A 20,380-nucleotide genomic window follows, 5' to 3' on the forward strand; every position below is an offset into this window, starting at 1 on the left:
TATCAGAGGCACCTCCGTGGCCCCCACAATGAAGAATCAAGGAAATAAAATATTAGGTCTCTCCTCCACCCAGACCCCTCCACCCCCCACCCCCAGTATATGTTCGAAAAGGATTCATCTCATTGGAAGAAGAGCTGAAGAATATTCAACACTTCCTCTCCGCCTTTGACCCAAGAGCTCGCAGTGAGCAAAGGTGTGTTGCAGAGGCTGGCATGTGTTCTCTATTAGTAAAGTATTCGGGGGGGTGGGCTGGCTGCTCCCCCCGCCCCCCGCTGCAGTGCTGTCATTAGGAGCGGGAGGCATGGCCTTCCTTCCAGTTCAGAGTTTCTCTGATTCTGGTCAGTCTGACATTCGGACTCGTGCTTTGAAATCCCTTCCCAGAGTCAGCAAAGTTGGGAGCCCATCAGCTGTCTCCAGCCTGCAGATACGCTTATCTGGCATATACAGAGTTTAAAAAATTGCGGTGGTGGGTGTTATGGGTCGAATTGTATTTCCTCCAAACCATATGTTGAAGTCCTAACCGCCCCCACCCCTGCCCCGTCCTTCAGAATGTGACCTTATTTGGCAGTAGGGTTGTTGCAGATGTAATTAGTTAAGATGAGGTCATACCGACGTCCTTTCCTAATCCAATATGACTGGTGTCTTTTATAAAAGCAAAGCGGGGGGGGGGCAGATTTAGACATACAGAGAGACCTGTACAGAGAAGGAACATTGTGAGTGCGGAGATCTATTAGCCAAGGAAGGCCACAGATTGCCAGCTAGCCACCGGACGCTCGGAGAGGGCCCTGGAGCAGATGCTCCTTCACGGCCCTCGGGAGGAGCCAATCCTGCCGACGTCTTGGCCTGGGACTTCTAGCCTCCTGAGCTGGGGGGAAAAATCAATTTCTGGTGTTGAAGCCATCCAGCTTGTGGTACTCCATTATAGCAACCCTAGCACATTCATTTTTAATGGATAGATTTGCTCTGAAAATTTAGATTTTGAGCTTCAGTGGGAAAAGCCTGACTTGCCAGGCTGGATGTCAGGGCAACAGGTGGGAGCAGAGGGAGGGGTGCACTTAGTCCTGGGCTAGAGAAGCCAGCCCACGCAGGGGCTGCCACCCTGGGCCACCCGCTGGTGGCGGCTGCTCGAGAACATGGGCTAAGCGCGACCAGATTTTCCGATGTTTCCAAGAATCTTCGTTGCTGTTTCTCAGTGCTGATGAAATATGATTTCAAACGTTGGCAACAAAGGGATCCCTCGATTTTCTCCCAGCACCCAGTTTGCCTCGGTGATATACTTGATCAGGCTGGTCCCTCCCGTCATCTGAGTTTGTGATCTCTATGTGTTCATGGTTGGCAAGAGGCTAAGAGAAATCGTGGTTAAACAAGGGAGATGGTTCAGGGGATCGAACAGTTTGCCCCCAGGAGAAAGCGAGCCTTGCTCGAGCCACCTCTCCCCTCTGCCACGTTGAAGTGAGGTCTCTGCAGGTATAAACTGTTCCTAGGACCCTGACTGCTAATGTGCTAAGGATACAAGGCCCTGTTATTGGTCAGGCACCGTGCAACAAAACAGAGACATTGGGCTGTAATTATTCCACACTTAACAATAGGAAGGTCATTCTATCGAAGCTACTAGGCATAGCCCCCGTCTGTCCCTGCAGCTTCAATTGCCGGTAATGACAACGAGCCTTTACACAAAGTAGACAATGGGGAAGGTCTGGTACCAGAATCATTAATGACATTCCTTTCATTTGTTGTAATTGCGTTAGGCAGTTATAATGTGCCAAGTCCACACTAAGCCCATCACATGTGTAACCCCATGTAATGCTCGAACTCGCCCTAGGAGGGAAGCATTTGGTTCTCCCTGTCGAGATCAGGATACTCAAGCCTGGAGATACTCGGTAACTTGCTTGAGGTCCCAGCAGTACTCGACCCCAGGTCTCTTCAATGCCAAATCCAATGCCAATTCTCATTCTGCCTCCTGGTTCCTCTCTTTCACCAAAATGCTTCTAACAGAGGTCGGCCTCCGGGCCCAGAGCCAACCAAGGCCTTGCCAAGTGTGGTGTCCCAAGTCTGACCTCCTGAATCCCAACCCTGGCTACATGTTCTGTTAAAGAGGCAAAGCTTGTCATCTAGTTTGAAGTCATAAATCTTAGTTTCGCTCAAAAAAGACTCGCTGACATTTGTGTATATTGTAAAGATATATAGGCAAGTAGGTCCCTCTGTGCCCCTGTAGGAACAGACGGTATGCTTGGTATGTTCTTAGAAATCTTGTAACTCATAGAAGGCTTGGGAGAAGGGGGAGCCTCCTGGAGTCATGTCCAGTTTCTTTCCAGAGCTGCGTTCAGCTTGTGAAAATCCCAGCACTTTGCAGCTGACGTGTCTGCTTTTGTGTATGTGTGTTTTACTTCATCTACAAGTGAGATGAGGAAAGAGGACGGTTCTTGGCTTGGACTTAGCAGAGCACCTTGAACTCCTGGCGCTCCCCTTCCAGCCACAAGACCCGTCCCCGTCCACCCCTGGCCAAACGTCTTGCGGCCATAACTCCTCCAGGTCCTGGCCACGCCTCCCTCTAGATTATGTTGAAGTCAGTCCCAGCATCAAGCTTTGTCACCTGCAAACCACCACCCCCCCCCCAACACCAGCCTGTCTCACGCTGTGTGTTGTGTCCTTGTGATTTTCAGGCCACTACATGTACGTGGACTCAGTGTACGTCAAGCACTTCCAGGAGGTGGCGCAGCTCATCTCCCCGATGACCACGGCCCCCATGTCCGGCTGCCTGTCCTTTTATTACCAGCTCCAGCAGGGGAATGACAATAGCTTCTCCCTCTATACTCGGGACGGGGCCGGCCTTTACGAGGAACTCTGGAAGATGGACCAGCCGGAGAGTGCTACCTGGAACCTGGCTGAGGTGGAGTTCAGCGCGCCGTACCCCATGGAGGTAGGTGTGAAGGCAGGTGTGGAGGCAGGAGGGCCGTGGCCAGACCGCTGTGCACTGGGCGGGGATGCCGCCCGCAGGCTCGCCCGCCGATCAGGAGATGCTGGGCCACACTCCTCCGTTCTTCTCTGTTGTGCGTCCTTCCTCATCCTTCCTTCCTCTTCCTAGGCCCCCTCTGTGTTGCCCTCTTCCTCTCTTTCCCCTTAGTTTTCCTGCTTTCTAACCAGACTATTTTCCCTGAGGACAAATAGGGAAAACCCAGTCCATCAATGACCTTTCTTGGGCACACATCCCCTCTCGGCCTCGCCCTGTGGTCCTGGTGACTTCCACAGAGATGAAACCCACTCTTGAACTCCCAATCCTGAGAGCAGGGCTGAAGCTTTCCCTTACTCGAGGGAAGAGTCTTTTCTAGAGAAAAAGAGAGAAGAAGAAGGAGAAGAAGAAGAAGATGGGAAAAAGAAAAACTTACCTCCTTCTTTCCACCTTTACAGTATAAATAATGTCCTAAAAATTGGAAAGATTTGTGATTGTGGCCCCAGTTAGAAACAAGGATGTGTGCTTTAGTTTTAAAGCTTTTTATAGTTATGTGACTGATATATCTCCAGTGCTGAAGGATTAGAAAGTTCAGGGAAGTAGAACAGACTCAAAGCACCCAAGCTGAACCTGCAAGGATGAGAACACTAACATTTTGGTGTTCATCTCTGAGGGCCTGTTTTCCAAGCATGTATAGTGATACAGATCTCTATTTACGTGTGCATTCCAGTACTTACAACAATCCAAAGTACATAAAATTATCCCCACGTTGCAGATAAGGAAGGAGAAGAAGGAGAGCCCAAGCAGTTTGATACTTCTTATCTAGGTCACACAGCTGGGGAGTGCCCGGCACTTAGGAAAGTCCTGGACTCAGATCTGACCTGGAGCTGAAGGCAGAGGCCCAGCTCTGTCGGAGGACCCCAGAGGACCCTTAGAATCGGTGCAAATTGTGGTTGCAGATTTGGGGCTATACATAGGGTTTTAGGTACCCCAGGTTTGTCAATATCCCCCACTTCATGCTTTGTGCCTTTTGTAATATGTCCCCGAGTTCCCTTTAAAGTGCAGAAGAGGTGGATTCTTCTCCTGATGTGGAGCCTCCCAGAGCGTTGGGGTCGGATTGGTCTGTGACCTGTCCTGTGTACTGAAGACAGGCCTGCCACTCCCCGTACCCCCTTCAGACTCCCTGCCCCCCCCACCCCACAGCTCCACAGAGAGCACCATGACTTTTGCAGGACGTGCATTCTTTCCTCGCCCCAAGTCTGACGAGGCCTTGGTTTGCTCTTGCAGCCCAGTGGAAAATTTTCTGAGTTTGGGTTATAAGGAGGAAAAGAAATGCACATACTGTTTCAGAAATTTTCCCTTCTATTAAAGTCAAAGGAGTCACACACACAGTTGACAAGACAGTCTCTTTGCAAACTCCTTCCATCCGGCCATGAACTACCTGGGCAGCATTTGTATGAGTGAGACTTTGCTGAATTTTCTTTTATATCTGTGCCTGAAAAAGTCACAATTCTGGACACTATCCCCCCTCAGTGTGTATCCTTTCGGGTCCCATGGGTCTGCTTTTGCCCCTGCGATCTGATGCACGATGCTGCTACTGGAAATCCCGCCAAAGGAACTCACCCTGCAGAGCCCAGGGAATTTAATGTCACCATATCCTCCAGTGAATTCTGAAAAGGAAAACAAACATTTGAGACCCCATTTTCCAAACAAAAGGGAAGACGCTGCCACGTGTGCTGTGACTTCCACATCCTGATGGGAAGCAGTCTCACTCCACCTTCTCAGTCAGATCAAACCCTGTCCTGCACTTGATCAGCGAGCGCCCTGAAGAGGAAATGCCACGGCCCTGGGCTATGTTTGTGGAATCCATTGCCCCTTCTCGCTGGTCCACATCTGTCCCCTTTGTTCCCAGCCTACCCCCTCACTTTTGCCAGCAACAAACTTCCGGGGCTCCTCTTAGATTTTGCCAGTGTCTGCGGGACCAGTGTTAAGCTGCGCTGGACCATCTCGTCCACACTCTTTCTTTCAAAACCGGAGACACTAAGACCTTGAGGAGGGAAGGAACCTGCTTGAGCTAATTAGTGGCTAAGTAGGCTCAAGCCTGAATATGGGTTGAAGGGGGGTTGACCTGGAGAAATCTGCATGAATTTGATACAGAACTCAGGATGCACCTGACTACATGCTAGGGATGTTCTATACCTCATCCCATTTAATCTCAGTAGTCCGACAAGGTAGGGGTTATTATGCCTGTTTTATAAATAACAAAGGCAAAGCATTTGTCATCTAGTTTGAAGTCAAAAATCTTAGTTTAGCTCAAAAAAGACTCTCTGATATTTTGTGTATATTGTAAAGATGTACAGGCAGGTAGGTCCCTCTTAGCAATGTAGTCAAGGTCACCTAACTAGTGACAGAAATGGGACTTGAACCCTGATCTGTCTGCCTCTTTAGAAGAGCTTTGAGAACTAGGATCCTCAAGGTCAGATCTCGCCCACTGCCGTTTGCCTGGCTGCCGCAGTGGTGAGCTGTTTGTTCCTTGTTTTTCCATGTTGGCTTTAGTGTTTGAAGAAATCACCAACACTGAAAAAGCCAAAGATTTCCAATAAAAAACTAGAGATCCAAGTCCTCTCGATGATTTGGTAGGTCCAGACACTTTGGGCCTGAACTCCGAAATGGAGGAAGCTGAGTAGGAGGTGCCCCTATAGACCAGGCTTGGCTCCCCATTTCAGGACCCTCTGCACCCTGTCCTGCTGTGTCCCACCAAGCTCCGGTCATGCATATAGGTCACCTGCCTGGCCTGAGTTTCAGCCCCCGCCAACACTGCCTCTTGTGTTGACTCACCGGTGGGCTACCCTCCGGGCTGGTTTTCCCACCGTGCTCCCCACTGTGTGCAGTACCGTGTGCGCCCCTCCCCATCCCCATGGGCTCAGGCAGAAGGGAGTCCATTGACCTCAGAGTAGAGCTGGTGGCCCCGAAGGGAAAAACACAGAAGGGTTGAACCCCTTAACAACCTCACATTCTTTCCGACCATTTGGATGTGCCTGGGTGTGCTGGAACACTGACATCCGTACCTCAGATTTAGGGCCCGATTTCGCCTGAGCAGACAGTTCATCCTCTTTGATTCTGCATCTCTGGCTAGACCCGCACAGAGAATTTCATATGTCAAAAAGGGAAAGAACCCTGCCGGGGCTTAGTTCTCTGGGAAGGGCAGTGGGAGAGCCTGGCCTGCTTTCGGCAAGGGGCCTCTTATTCCTCCAATCGAAGGTCATCACTCAAACTGTCGAGTCTGTGGTTCTGTCAGAGAGGGACATACACTCAAGCGAGGGGGAATCCACCAATAAAACACAACTTAGGGCTTACTAGTCCCTCCCCCTTAAAGAAACTGTAGATCAAATCAGGAGCTGCCCTAGATTTAGGAACGTGATTCCTAACAGGTACTTACAACTTGCCATCACCTGGCTTGAAGGCCACATCATTTTAAGTCATAATTAAGAGAGGCCCCTGGATGACTCAGTCCACTGAGGGTCTGACTCTTGGTTTCGGCTTAGGTCATGTTCTCAGAGTCACGAGTTCAAACCCTGTGTCAGGCCCCACGCTCAGCGTGGAGTCTGCTGGGGATTCTCTCTCTCCCTCTGCCTGTCTCTCTCTCTCTCTCTCTCTCAAATAAATAAATAAATCTTTTTTAAAAATCTGTAGATCCTAGTTAAGGGCTCTGAAGCCTGACAGAAAATATGTAAACCTGTAACAATCCGTCATCTTCCCTGGCAGGTTATTTTTGAAGTTGCTTTCAATGGTCCTAAAGGAGGATATGTTGCTCTAGATGACATTTCTTTCTCTCCTGTTCCCTGCCAGAATCGGACAGGTAAGCATTCTCTTTCTCTTCTGGATCCCATACGGAATTTTCCTTTCTCGGTAGGTGCCTGGGGTCAGGACTTGATTTAATTCCTTCTAATTTTCTCGCCTCTCCTGTTATCTCCTCCTTTAAAAACATTATTTAATGGAATAGTCATTTTTCTGCTACGTTACTCTTTTTTCCCCCTCACAGAGTGAATTTAATTTTTCTGACAGCACAGGCCAGTTGTCATGGGGAGCTTTCACCGTCCCTGCCTACTAGGTAATGAAAATTAAAGAATATGAAGACATTCCCTCCCTGTCTTTCTCTTTAAAGCATATCTTAGATCCATACACAGTTGGCTGAGTAGGTGGAAAAAACTCTCAAACTCCACTGAATAGAATGATAAAGACTCTTTCTAATTTTAGGTACCCAAGACCTGTAAATATCTCCGTGTTTAAAGATGTTAATATTTGGTATACATCATCTCTATGACATGTTTATGATATTTATATCATGGACTTAATTTAATTTCTCTTTCTAAGTAAATCCTCAAATTCTTTTATTGTGGCCAATTTTGTAATTTCCATAAACTTGGTGTTTGGAAAAGAGAGGAAATTCTTACTTTCTGGGAAAATAAGTAAGCAAATAAATTCAAAGTACATTAAAAAATGTTCTAGGGGCATCTGGGGGGTTCAGTCGGTTAAGCCTCTGCCTTCAGCTCAGGTCCTGATCTCAGGGTCCTGGGATCAAGCCCCACGTCAGGCTCCCTGCTCAGCGGGGCGTCTGCTTTTCCCTGTCCCCACCTCTGCTCATGCTCTTTTTCACTATCTCTCTCTCTCTCAAATAAATAAATAAAATCTTTAAAAAAAACGAGAAGTTGACAAATGTTCTAGAATAAGAAAAATAACACTATATTCATGATAACCTACATAAATGCAATTGACCTTACCTTTTAGTGAATTTTTTTTTGAAAGCCCCCAGGGAAATGGTGGTTGTCCCAATCTTATTAATGAGCCCTCATTCTGATCTTCAGAGCATGGGAAGTAAATTTTTGAACCTGGCCTTTGAAGTCTGACTTTCACTTAAGATAGAGTTGGTGTCTAATTTTATATGGCTTAAGATATATTCTACAAGCAAGGGGACCGAGAAAAGTAGTATTTTCTACTTGAGCTAAGTGTTACCCCCAAATTAGAAACACTGTAATGTGCTAAAACTAAATATTATTTTTTTACTAATTCTAATTTTAAAAAAGAAAAAAAAGCTATTGAACAGAACCAGACTATGCATATTTACATATTTTCATTAAAATGATTTAACCCAAACTGTAATCCCAAGATTAAAAAAGAGTCTCTAAATTGGACAGAACACAGGAACCAACGTTGTTTTGTTTCTCTACATTGGACTGTTCCCTAATCTTATCAGCTAATATTTCAGTGATGTCAATAGTCATTTCACAACCTCTTCATCATTATTTTTGGAGTTTCTCCTCTTCGTCACCAGGCATTTACATTGAACTTTTCTATTTCCAAGTTATACATACAGGAGAAGAGGTGTTTTTTCAGTATCCGCAGGGGACAGAGGGTGGGGTGACGAAGCAGATGGGAGGTCACAGTGTCTACTGAACCATCTTACAAGTAATGTTTGGAAACACTCTTCCTTTTAAAAAGATAGAATCTGTGTGAGCGCTTTCCCACTGACTAGTGAAGAGAAAAGAAAGATTCCAGCCAAGTAAGGACTATTTATTAAAAGGGCTGATGGCCCCTCCATCTGCAAAATTCGGCCCACAAACAGACCCTTCCTCTGCAGGGACCACCAATCCACGTTAGCCAAGGCTCCATGAAGGTCTTTAGAACTTCCCAAACTGGCATCTTGGCCTTCAAATGGTTTAATGGTGTGATCCTAGCGTTATGTTCCTGAGTCAGGACTCTGGATTCACATCCCTACTCTGCCACTTACAAAATGTGTGACCTTGGGCGTGTTAATTAACCTTTCTGAGATTCTATTTCCGCATCTGTGGGTCGAGAGGTTAGAAGACTCTGTTCCATCCAGTTGGGAAGATGATGAGTTAATGTCCGTGAAGGCCTTAGCAGAGTATGGCACCCAGAAAATGCCTGGCCATGAGGCTTCATGTTATTTACTTAACTTTCAAAATACGCCCGTCCCTTCCCTGGGGACCAGAGAGTCAGATCGAAGCTGAAGAGAACGAGCAAAGGGAACCGCCTTGGTAAATGGCGAGCGGGAGCCTGCTTGATGCCTTTCCTTCAGCAGCCGTGGACCAAATTCCGAGTCTTAGACACTGAGGCCTCCATTTTTCATACTTCAGCTCACATTTCACAAATAGTTTTTGTCTTTCTGTTTCATAACAGGTGCCAACATTTTTTCCCTTATCTTGGGTAGCTCCAGACTTCTTGTCTCTGCTTTTCCCAGCTGGATCTAGCATTTTCTTCCCTCATCTCCCCAAGTAGGCTGAGACAGGAATTATTTCAACATATGAAGCATCTCGTTCCCACCATCTGGTCGGGCTTAGAGTTAAGCCAGGCTCCCTGACCTGGGACCCACCCTCGAGTCACAGGTGTTAAACAGCGGTGTCGTGTCACCCCCCAGTACTCCCTCAGGACGCTGCCAGAGGACAGACCTCCCCACTCCCCCTACTTGAGTTAGGGCACTTGCCTTTCCAAGGCTCTTGCACCCACGACCTCTCTGTCCACCACCATGTTTGGCCCAGTGCCTAGATCGTAGGAATAAGCTCTCCTTTTAGGCTGTGAACCCTTGAATGGCTGGCAGGTGATTCCATACACTTGTAGAGATCCCGTCTTAATGCCCAGCCCCAAACTGAGAGCTCCCACTGCTTTGCCATCTGCAGGCCCAATCTCCTCTCAGGGCCTGGGTCCAGCACACTCCCAGGCCAGGCACTGGGAGGGTCCTGACACTCATGCATATACTCCTCTAAGGACATCTGCCTGGGCCTAAATCCCAGCTATGCCCATTCGCTAACAACACACTGCCCATTTGATGTCTGGTGGGAAACCTGGCTGTAGTTGTTGCCTTGGTTACAGCTATCATTGCCTTAGCTCAGACCTCAAGTGTCTCCACTGCCTGGTCAGCAGCCCGGCCCCTGCTCCGCAAGATTGCTCAGTCTGGCGCCTGGTCCCCCTCACTCTGTCTCCAAGCCAGCTTTGAGTGTCTCAGCCTGCTTTCGGGCTGGCTCATGCTACATCAGCCCCCGTGCCAGTTTAGCAGCCTGTGGAGCACGCCGTACCCGGCTCTCTCGAGCACGGCAGGGGCTGGGGACGGAAAAGGCTGCTGATGGGCATTTAGATCTCTCGGGCAGACGCTGAGTCCATCTCCATGAACTTCAGGATGAAAAATGCTGCCAGAGACTTCTCAAAGGCAGGGCCCTCCACCTGATTAAAGTATCTTCAAAGCCTCTCATTTCTAAAAAGTTCAAATGTCAGAAAGGAAGTAGTTACCTATACCTTACATTGTGATGGTACCTTCTTGCTCAAAGGGCCTTTCTTCTACACCCTCCCCCCCCCACTTTTTTTCTGACCAACTGATGCTCAGGTGCTTCCAGCTGCCTCTGAGTCCTCCCTGCGCTTTGACCAGGTCGTTAATGTTCGACTGTCATGGCCGCTCCGAAACAAGCCTTAAGCAAAGGCTTTCCGTCCACCCCCGATCTCTGGTGAGCTCATTTTGGGTCACAAACAGGCCCTCTGGCCCAGATTCAGGAATTAGACACTGTCTCATAGCAGAAGCAGCACTCTGGTTGAAAAAGATTGAGGCTCTCAGCGATGCTTTTGAGATTTTCTTTTTTATCAGACCTTCTCAGGACCCCAGACAAATCCACTTCGAAGGTATTTAGGTATTTAGCAAAAGACTATAATCACATTCTCAGAAACATCTTTTCCACATGACTCTGTTTGTCACCATGGAGAGAACTGAGCCGTGCTTCCTTTTAAGTTTTAATACCACCTCTTGCCTCTCCTGGATGCCTCATAAATGAGTTACGGTTCTCTTGTGACTGCCCAGGGGTGTATTCGTTGGGTTTTATCCCTGATGAGTGATTTCACTGACCTGCTATTCTCTTTGTGCATGGCTCTTGGGAGCCAGATAGCCATCTGTAGATTGTGGCTTTTCATCTACTTTTTCATTACCAGGTAGCAGAGGGGTAGCTAAGAGTGCAGACCAATATGGGGTGTCCCCCTGGTTGCAAATCTTGGGGGGGGTGTCAAAGGCTGGTGTCAAAGGAGCCTTGTCTGTATGACATCATACTTAGTTTTCAAAGACCTTATCTTCATGGCTTAAAGATACTCCCTGGTGCTCCCAGAGAGTGTGTGGGCAAACAGCAGTGTGTGGGTGAACCCACCAGCATCAGAGCACTGAGAATGGTCTTCATTTACTTTTCTCCTCTCTGCTTCGTCAGTCAGGGTGCTCGCTTTGCACCCTTGCAAGGCCATGTCACCCAAGATGTGATAAGGATCCAATTATATTGGAACCTTTTGTTCCTATTCTTCTTCTTTTTTTAATGTGGTGTTGGTCTCTTCTTTTAGTTTAGTGTTTTTAAAACTTAGTTTTGTATCATTTTAAACTCAGACAAAACTTGCAAGAATACTCTCAGGAATCCTTATAGACCTGGGGCGCCTGGGTGGCTCAGTGGGTTAAGCCTCTGCCTTCAGCTCAGGTCATGATCTCAGGGTCCTGGGATCGAGCCCCGCATCGGGCTCTCTGCTTAGCAGGGAGCCTGCTTCCCCCTCTCTCTCTGTCTGCCTCTCTGCCTACTTATGATCTCTGTCTGTCAAATAAATAAATAAAATCTTAAAAAAAAAAGACTCTTCACCCAGATCTAAAAATTGTTACCATTTTGCCACCGTTGCCTTATAGACCACATAAGAGCAAGATGTAGACATTACGCCCCTTTGCCCCTAAATACTTCAGTGTGTATTTTCTAAAACCAAGCACATTTTCCATGTGCTATCAGGTAATTATAAAGTTCAGGAAATTTGGTACTGATACAATATTATCAACTAACGCACGGCCCACGTGCTGATTTCACCAGTTGTCCCAGGGCTCTCTTTTATAGCTCTTTGTTTTCTTGGACCAAGATTCAATCTCAGGTGCTTTACAGCATTTGGTTGTCATGCCTCTTTCATCCCCTTTAATCTGGGCCATTTCCTCAGCCCACATCACTGTTCTCTTCCTTTGGAAATTGAGGAATTGAGAGTATAGTGACTTTTTGTCCATAAACAGCCCCCTGTTTCATCAGGTCACTGCTCCCAGAACTCAAATGTTTCTCTAGAGGTGATTTTCCAGTTATTCAAAACAGTGTCCTCTTTCTCTGGCCCTAAAAGCTTAGACCAGAGTATGTCAGCATGTAGAACAGATCACAGTTGGCTACATCGAATGTGTCCCAAACTGTGGCTGTCACATCCCCTCTGGACTCAGACAGTCTGAACAGTGAGATTTACAATCACTTGTTGCTATACCAAGTTATTCTCAAAAGAGCAGAAATCTTTTATGTTCCATTCCCTCCAAGCAATCTGGAATGAGGTGGTATTTATAGACCAGGGTAAATGATACCAGAACTCAGCAAAAGCCAAAATAATAGCAGTATGGGTGATGAAATTGGTGTGACTTTTTGAACAGCATGGTTGATACTGAGCAGTGATTTTCTTCAAGCAGTTCAGCTGTACTGCTAATGTCAATTATAAATAGACAGTGGCTGTGCCGGTGACACAGAGATCAGTCAACAAAGGAAAATTATTTCTGGAAAATATTATTTCTAAAATACCTGTCTGAGAAAAAAATTAAGAATTCCTTAAAATCTTTACCATTTTCTTTCTTTTAATTTTCTATGAATGAGTTTTGAGTTGTAAAGAAGTATGTGAATAATTGCTCCCTGTCTTTACATTTTGAAAAGAAATTTCTTTTGAAGTCTGGTACTTCTTTATTTTTTATAGAGTATGAACAGGGCTCCTTCCCTCCATCCCTTAAGGGAGGAAAAGAGCAATCTGCCTGTCATGATGAGATGTTAGTTTGATGCTAACCTGCCAGCATACCATCAGGGTAGAGATATATTGTTGTGTTTTATGTGTTCAGTCTCCCTGGCACAAATGTGTACGTATTTGTCAACCAGTTGAAGTAGTCCTTTGAGACCCTAGGGTCTGGCTCTTTAACTTTGCTTCTCCTTTGTTCAGAGCTTCCTTTCAGTTCTGTGGAAGCCAGCTGCAATTTCGAGGAAGATTTCTGCAACTTTTATCAAGATAAAGAAGGTTCAGGCTGGACCCGGGTGAAAGTAAAACCAAACATGTATCGGGCCGGAGATCACACATCAGGCAACGGTAAATCAGGAGTCTGTGCCTGTGGGGACACTGAGGCTGGGGGTAGTGTTCATGCTCCGTCTGCCATTCTTACTCCACATCTCTCAAGATGGCCACTTAAAAAAAAAGGCAACTGTAAAGAAGTAAAAACAATGGGTAATTTTGTGTTTTGCCACTTAAAAAAAAAATGGCATTTAATTTGCTGTGCTAGCATGACTGCCTGCCAGTTCTTTAAACAGCCAAAGCTTTGGAAATTATCTTGCTTTTCCCTTTAGATAGAGAAGTGCCTTTGAAAAGCTAGTAGAGTCCAATTACAGGAAACATCCAGAAAAGGGAATCCATAGAGACAGAAAGCCTTCTTGGTGGCCAGGGGCTGGGCAGTTACTGTTTAATGGATATAGAGTTTCATTTTGGGGTGATGAAAATATTTTGGAGCTGGATAGTGGTGGTAGTTGCCCAGCACTGTGAATGTACTAAATGCCACTAAACTGTACACATTAAAGTGGTTAAAATGGTAAATTTTATGTTATGTGTATTGTACTCAATGAAAAATATTTTGTGAGGCTATAAAATCTATTGGAAGATATGGGGGGGAACTTGATGGTTATGTCTACTAGGAACTGTAAGAAATAAGTTTGAGCTCCCCTGTATAAGAATTACCTACCTCGGGGCGCTTGGGGGGCTCCGTGGGTTAAAGCCTCTGCCTTCGGCTCAGGTCATGATCCCAGGGCCCTGGGATCAAGCCCCGCATCAGGCTCTCTGCTCTGCAGGTAGCCTGCTTCCTCCCCTCTCTCTCTCTCTGCCTGCCTCTCTGCCTACTTGTGATTTCTCTCTCTGTGTCAAATAAATAAAATCTTAAAAAAAAAAAAAAAGAATTACCTACCTAATCACTTTGATGGCATCCCCTGTGAAGCCCATTCATGTAGAGACTAGTACAAAAGCTTGTTTTCAAGGGGTAGTGTCTAAGTTACTTTATTCAATGGCTATTTTTACACTGGGCTCTGGGGTGTGCTTACCATACACTGAGGAAACTTACATTTCAGAGCATCTTACTTGCACAGGCCCTGGGAAGGGCCTTGAAAGGGGCCCTCACAGTTTTCTACTTGTAATCATAAATTCTTTTCTTAGAGGCGGCTTAACTTGTAGAAATACAGGCACTACAAAAACCTCTAGTGATTGGCCAGACTAATCAATCAGGTCCTTCCCCACTGGCTAACAATCATTTCAATGGGCAAAAGAGATGTTAGACAAATATATACACAAATAAACTTATAATTATCCATTGTGGCACATGCCATGGAAGAAATGAAGACTAGGCTTTGAGAATGCTGTGGTGTGTGGCAGACCAGAGTCAGCATTTGGGATTTTTTTTTATAAAGGAAATGAGAAACCATCAAAAGTTTTTTTTTTTTTTTAAGATTTTATTTATTTATTTGACACAGAGAGACAGAGAGAGAGAGAGAGAGATCACAAGTAGGCAGAGAGGGAGGAAGCAGGCTCCCCATGGAGCAGAGAGCCCAACACGGGGCTCGATCCCAGGACCCCGGGATCATGACCCAAGCTGAAGGCAGAGGCTTAACCTACTGAGCCACCCAGGCGCCCCAACCATCAAAAGGTTTTAAGTAAAAGAAGAGTAGAATTAAATTCAGGTTTCAAAAATGTTGTTCTGACTGTGTATAGCCACCTATATTAGTCTGCTCAGGTGGCCAGGGTGACCTGAAAAGCAGAAATGGAATTTTCACAGTTCTGGAGGCTGGAAGCCCAAGATCGAGATGCTGTCAGGGTTGGTTTCTGGGGAAACCTCTCTTTCTGCCTTGTGGAGAGATGACACCTTCTCACTGGGTCCTCCTGGCCTTCACTCTGTGTGTACCAGTGGAGAAAGAGAGGGGGCTCTGGTCTCTTCCTCCTCGAGGACCTATAGGTTCTATAGGATTAAGGCCCCACCTGTATAACCTCATTTAAATACCTCCTTAAAGACCCAATCTCCAAATACATTTACATGGGGAATTAGGGTCTCAACCAGTGGATTTGGGGATGGGGGTGGACACGACTCAGTCCATGTCACCAATCACGTGAAATAACCCGAGAACCTTTTGCCAGATGAATTAAATCACTGGGTAAAACCAAACTACACACCAAGACTGAGGCGATCAAAGGAAAATTGATGGGGGAGGAGCAGGAAAAGGCAAAAAAGCAAAGTAGGTATTATTTTCTTCCTTTCTACCCAGGTTTTCTAGGCTATGTGGGTCTGTTTTACATTTACTGTGAGGGTGGTGGAGGAGCAGGTGGGAGGGGAGGTCCTTGACCTTATGTTTCTTTTTTGTTATTTAAAAGAAATAATTATTCTTCCTTGGATCCTTTTCTTGCACAGAAAGGGTACTTGAGAGATCTTTTCTTGTAAATGACAGACTGAAACAAAATAGATCTGGGGGAACCACGCAATTCAGTCCCTAACAATACTTATGTGAAATAATCAAAATTCCAAGGACTTCTAGACCAGCCTGTGATCTCTCTATCTCTGCTGTTCGAAGCAGAGATAAGAAGGAAAAACCGGTCTGGCCCTAACGTACGTTAGGACCCAGTACTAAGTACTTGACTGACGCAGGCAGCTGGAGGACCAAGATGATGTCATCCCTTTTGTTTCATGAGAAGCACAAATCCTAACCGAAGGCTGGCATCTGAGCATATGCAGATGGGAATCTATACTGGTTTGTGAAGTTTACTTAGAACTGAAGAAGTTTTATCCGTAATAGAGCCACATGATGTAATCTGTCACTTAAGCCACAGATAGTAAGTACAAAATGCATTCTATCATTTAAAGCCTATGGGAATAGTCTCTGTTGGCAAATCCCACTACGTTTAAGCAAATATTCGCACTTGACCCTCTGGGCTAGATGATTTAAGTTTGTCATTGCTGATAGCCTCAATGTTTTGTCCTGTTTGCAGGGTACTACTTGCTGGCCAACACAAAGTTTACATCTCAGCCTGGCTACATTGGAAGGCTCTACGGCCCCTCCCTGCCAGGAAACTTGCAGTATTGTCTACGTTTTTATTATGCCATCTACGGGTTTTTAAAAATGAGTGACACCCTGGCAGTTTATATCTTTGAAGAGAATCACGTAGTTCAAGAGAAAATTTGGTCTGTGCTGGAGTCTCCAAGGGGTGTTTGGATGCAAGCTGAAATCACCTTCAAGAAGCCCATGCCTACCAAGGTATAGTAGACCCAGGGCAACACTTTGACCCTTTGTTCATCTTCGGTTTCTGGGCTGGGTTAGTGAATATCTGTTTAATTATTTTCAACTGGAGATGTGTTTATTTTTCTTCTGACAGCCCCACCGCTGCACTCTAGCCGAGCCATGCACAAATTATATTATCTACAAGTTGTTTTCAGTTTTCTGTGTCTCGGAATCATGGCCACCTAGAGTGTTTGCTTGTTTATGTCTTAGATTCCCTGAGAACAGACCAAAGACAGGGAATGCATGAACAGTCCAAGTTCAACAGCTAAACTTTTATTTGAAGCCCCAATTATCTCTCTCCCTCTCCATCTGCCACAGTCACAAAGACACACGCGCGAGCCCCCACACACGTAGGAATACTAATTACTTTACTATAATTTATAATACTAAATGACTTTAAAAGGATGAAGTCAGTGAGCCTGGTTTTACTTTGAGGCCTTAAGGTCAGCAGCCTTTGTTAACAAGAGAGAAGCGTCCGTAAAAGATGAAAGCCAACCCAGATGGGAGAGTTTATGTAAGTTAAGGTACCATCAGCTGCTGATTTTGACAATAATAAGAGGACAAAGAGATCTTGACTGCAAAGGGAATATAAAAGAAAACTATAATCTCCCAACTTTAACAAATCCTAAACTTAAGGAAGGTTTACAGAAGTAATAAATTTGGTCAACTACAACCCAGATATGAAACCAGTATGGAAAAATCCATTTTGTTTCAGCCCATCATTCAACCAGAAAATGTCTTTCTACTTGAGCCAATTCACTCTGAGCAAGAATGGACTTCAAAAAGGATGAGAAAGGTCTCTTTCTTCAAACAGATGACTCATAGAGTGGGAGCTCAAAAAAATATGGTGGGATGAACGTATCGATCAGTTGATCATGTTTTAATAAACATGATCAGGAATTACTCAAAGTGCAGGCTCCTTAGGGGAAGATACAAACCTGGAAGAGTAGTAGAACCTTCTTCACAAGTGTTAATAGCTGAGCTTCTCTTAGTTATAGCCATCCAAACAGAAGATAGCTTCATCCATCTGTAGTTTTCTGCTGAAGAAATTTGGCACACCAGTCCCATCATAATGATGCTTGGTTACCTTTAGTCCATTAGAATACCCACCAGGGAATGATTAAATTTTCACAATGATGAATCAAAGATCTTTGAAAGTCTTTACAAAGTTCTTTTCCATTGCTAGAAATTGTGATTATAATGATATGGTAGCCTCCATGACTTACTGACTTTTTTAAAAAATTTATTTATTTTAGAGAGAGAGCGTGAGTGGGGAGAGGGGCCAAGGGAGAGGGACATGGAGAGAATCTCAGGCAGTCTCCCCGCTGAGCTGCGGAGCATGGAGCCCAGCGAGGGGATTAGTCTCATGACCCTGAGATCGTGACCTGAGCTGAAATCAAAAGTCAGACGTTCAACTGACTGAACCACCCAGGCGCCCCCATAACTTACCGAATTCTAAAAAGGAGTGAGCCAGTTTACGATACTTCTCTCAGAACATAAGCACACAAGTTTTGTCACAGTCTCATAGATACAGCTCGTATTATGGTTATGCTAATTAAACAGGTAGTGTTATCGTAGGTCTCCCTTCTTAACTCTGTAACACTTGCACCACATGACTAAAGTGAGATGCTTCGTACATCCCTTGGGTAGTAGAGGAAGCTAGTTAATGTTTCTGGTGCTAAGTTCCTACTCCTTCCTAGTCTAGACTCCATGCTCTTTAATCTATTGCCTCGCCAATTCCAAACATTTCCTGAATGAGCCCGTCTTTCCATAAATGTCATCTGACCTTTGCAGTGTCATTGAATTTCCTCTTTGATCTGTTAGTCCTGGAGGTAGCCAAGCCTCTCTGCACCTCTTGGGGATCCCAAAGGCTTAAATTGTTTCCCCATTACCAATTATAGTTATGGTAACACACACATGCACGCACGCGCGCGCGCACACACACACGTACCGGATTCACATAATCAGGGCTACACCAGAAAGTAAGGAAATTTTTGTTATACTCTATACCCTGTTTTGCTAATGTTTTTTTAAAAGGTAGGGGATATAATAAGCATTTTATTCATGTGGCTTTCATTTGTTTATTCATTCCCCTGTCCATTCCTTTATTTAACCAGAATTTATTAGATGCATGCTCAGTGCAGCAGATATAAAGATGAATGAGACTCAGACCCTGCCCTTGAGGTGGAGATCACAGGTGATAAAAGAATAAGGGACAGATACATATGCAACTAACAATGGTACAATCTCACTACCTCACAGAAGGGTCACATAGAGAAAAATAGAGTAGTTCAACTAACCAGGCACATAAAAGATAGTGACAAGTAGAGGCCCACTGGGCTGGTGTGTGGATGGTTAGTTTCAGGCCGTCTGGATTCTAATTCTTGCTCATGCCCCCGTCCACCCCACTTCCCCTGTCCCTCCATATCCTCTCCTCACACACGTGCTCCTTTAGAGTGCGTCCGGCTCTTACCTGACATCCATGGATGACAGCAAGCCCCCCAGCCAGTGGGGAGGCTCTGGACCACTTGCCCTTTTCCTCTTTGGCTGGCTTCCAGCCCCTCCCAGCAGTTGCTCAGTTCCCTCCTGACCACATGAGGAGAAATGGATCTGGACGTGGTGGGGGCGGGGAAGTTATTTCAGCTGTGGAAGGAGCTGGTCACCGATCTGGCCCCAACACCCAGGAAGAGAAGTTCCAGTTCAACACCAGAAAACTCGGGACTCATGTCTGAAGGTGGAGTGTGGTTTCTGGCAGGTCCCTGCTAAACAGAACAAGCTCCTTGGAGTGTGAGGGAGCCGTCTGACGGCCACCCCAGGAACATGCATTAAGGCAGGAAGCTATAGCTTACTAGCTTATGTAACATACACGGGTGGAAATAAGGGCAAATGGTGTTTCGGAGAAGGGATCCAGTGAAAAATCAGAGTTGCCCTTACGACTCCCTTCCCCCGAATTCAAACTCCAGTGGCACTTCTTTCTATGGTGGTTTTTCTTCCTGATTTGGGGATACTTTCCTCTTTAATTTAATTTAATTTAATTTTATTTTTTAAAGATTTTGTTTATTTGACAGACAGAGATCACAAGTAGGCAGAGAGGCAGACAGAAAGAGGAGGAAGCAGGCTCCCCGCTGAGTAGAGAGCCTGATGCGGGGCTCAATCCCAGGACCCTGAGATCATGACATGAGCCGAAGGCAGAGGCTTTAAGCCACTGAGCCACCCAGGTACTCCTCCTCTTTAATTTTAAATATTGTATTTCCACCTGTTTCTTGATTCATTAACTTGAATAGTGTTCCCTGTTATGAAAGATAAGGACTTTAGCTTATTTAATACTATTCCTTTTCCTTTTCTCTCATCTCACAATATTTAGTTATATTTTGTTTTTAACTTTTGGTGCTTTTTACAACTTGAATACACTTAACTATACACTTAACTATTTGGACCCATCAGCTCTAGATAGTGTCTCTTAACAGCCGCGTATGTGAGAATGAATGAATCTTCACCTCTGCATTTCCCTTCGCAGCATTTGCCCCTCCCCGGGCCAAATCTCTCAGGTTTTCACATTGTCACGGCTAATAATATTAATGTTCCTGCAGTGGAGCCTTCTGGTTTTGCCAGTGGCTGGATTTCCCAGTGTGGGCCGCCTTGGCATTTGGAAGAGGACAGTTCTGCCTTTGGGGAGGGGTGTCCCTCACAATACTGGGTTTTTCCCATCTGCAATTAATGCAACCCCAGATTATTTCCACACATTTCCAAATGGCCCCAGAAGTGCCAAACCGTCCTTGAATGAGAACCATTGGTCTTTAAGTTGATTCCGAAAATCGAAATGAAATCCTAACCTTACCCACTGTCCACTCTTGCCTTGCTCCCATCTCTGCTCTGCCTGGCAGCAGAATTTTCATGAGCAAACCATCCCCCTCCCCGACCACCCCACCCCGAATTAACCCTTTGGCTTCCTGTTGCTCTTAAGAAAGAGACTCTGTGTGCCCCAACAGCAGCCCCCTCCCGCTCTCTCTATTCTAACCATCCTTTATGGGCTTTGCAATCTTAG

The 20,380-nt window shown here is 45.7% G+C and overlaps 1 protein-coding gene across 2 annotated transcripts in view; it reads left to right on the top strand.

Annotated features, from left to right (window-relative positions):
- The window catches only part of MAMDC2 (MAM domain containing 2), a 142,482-nt gene that overhangs the window by 76,653 nt on the left and 45,449 nt on the right, over positions 1-20,380 (top strand). For both annotated transcript variants that reach the window (XM_032866592.1, XM_032866591.1), the window contains exons 6-9: positions 2,664-2,920; positions 6,716-6,809; positions 12,977-13,120; positions 16,046-16,311. In XM_032866592.1, the coding sequence (XP_032722483.1) occupies positions 2,664-2,920; positions 6,716-6,809; positions 12,977-13,120; positions 16,046-16,311 (761 nt within the window). The remainder of the gene's footprint in view (positions 1-2,663; positions 2,921-6,715; positions 6,810-12,976; positions 13,121-16,045; positions 16,312-20,380) is intronic.

The sequence above is a fragment of the Lontra canadensis genome, unplaced genomic scaffold (assembly GCF_010015895.1).
Source record: "Lontra canadensis isolate GAN:19392208 unplaced genomic scaffold, GSC_riverotter_1.0 scaffold31, whole genome shotgun sequence".
Taxonomy (NCBI): domain Eukaryota; kingdom Metazoa; phylum Chordata; class Mammalia; order Carnivora; family Mustelidae; genus Lontra; species Lontra canadensis.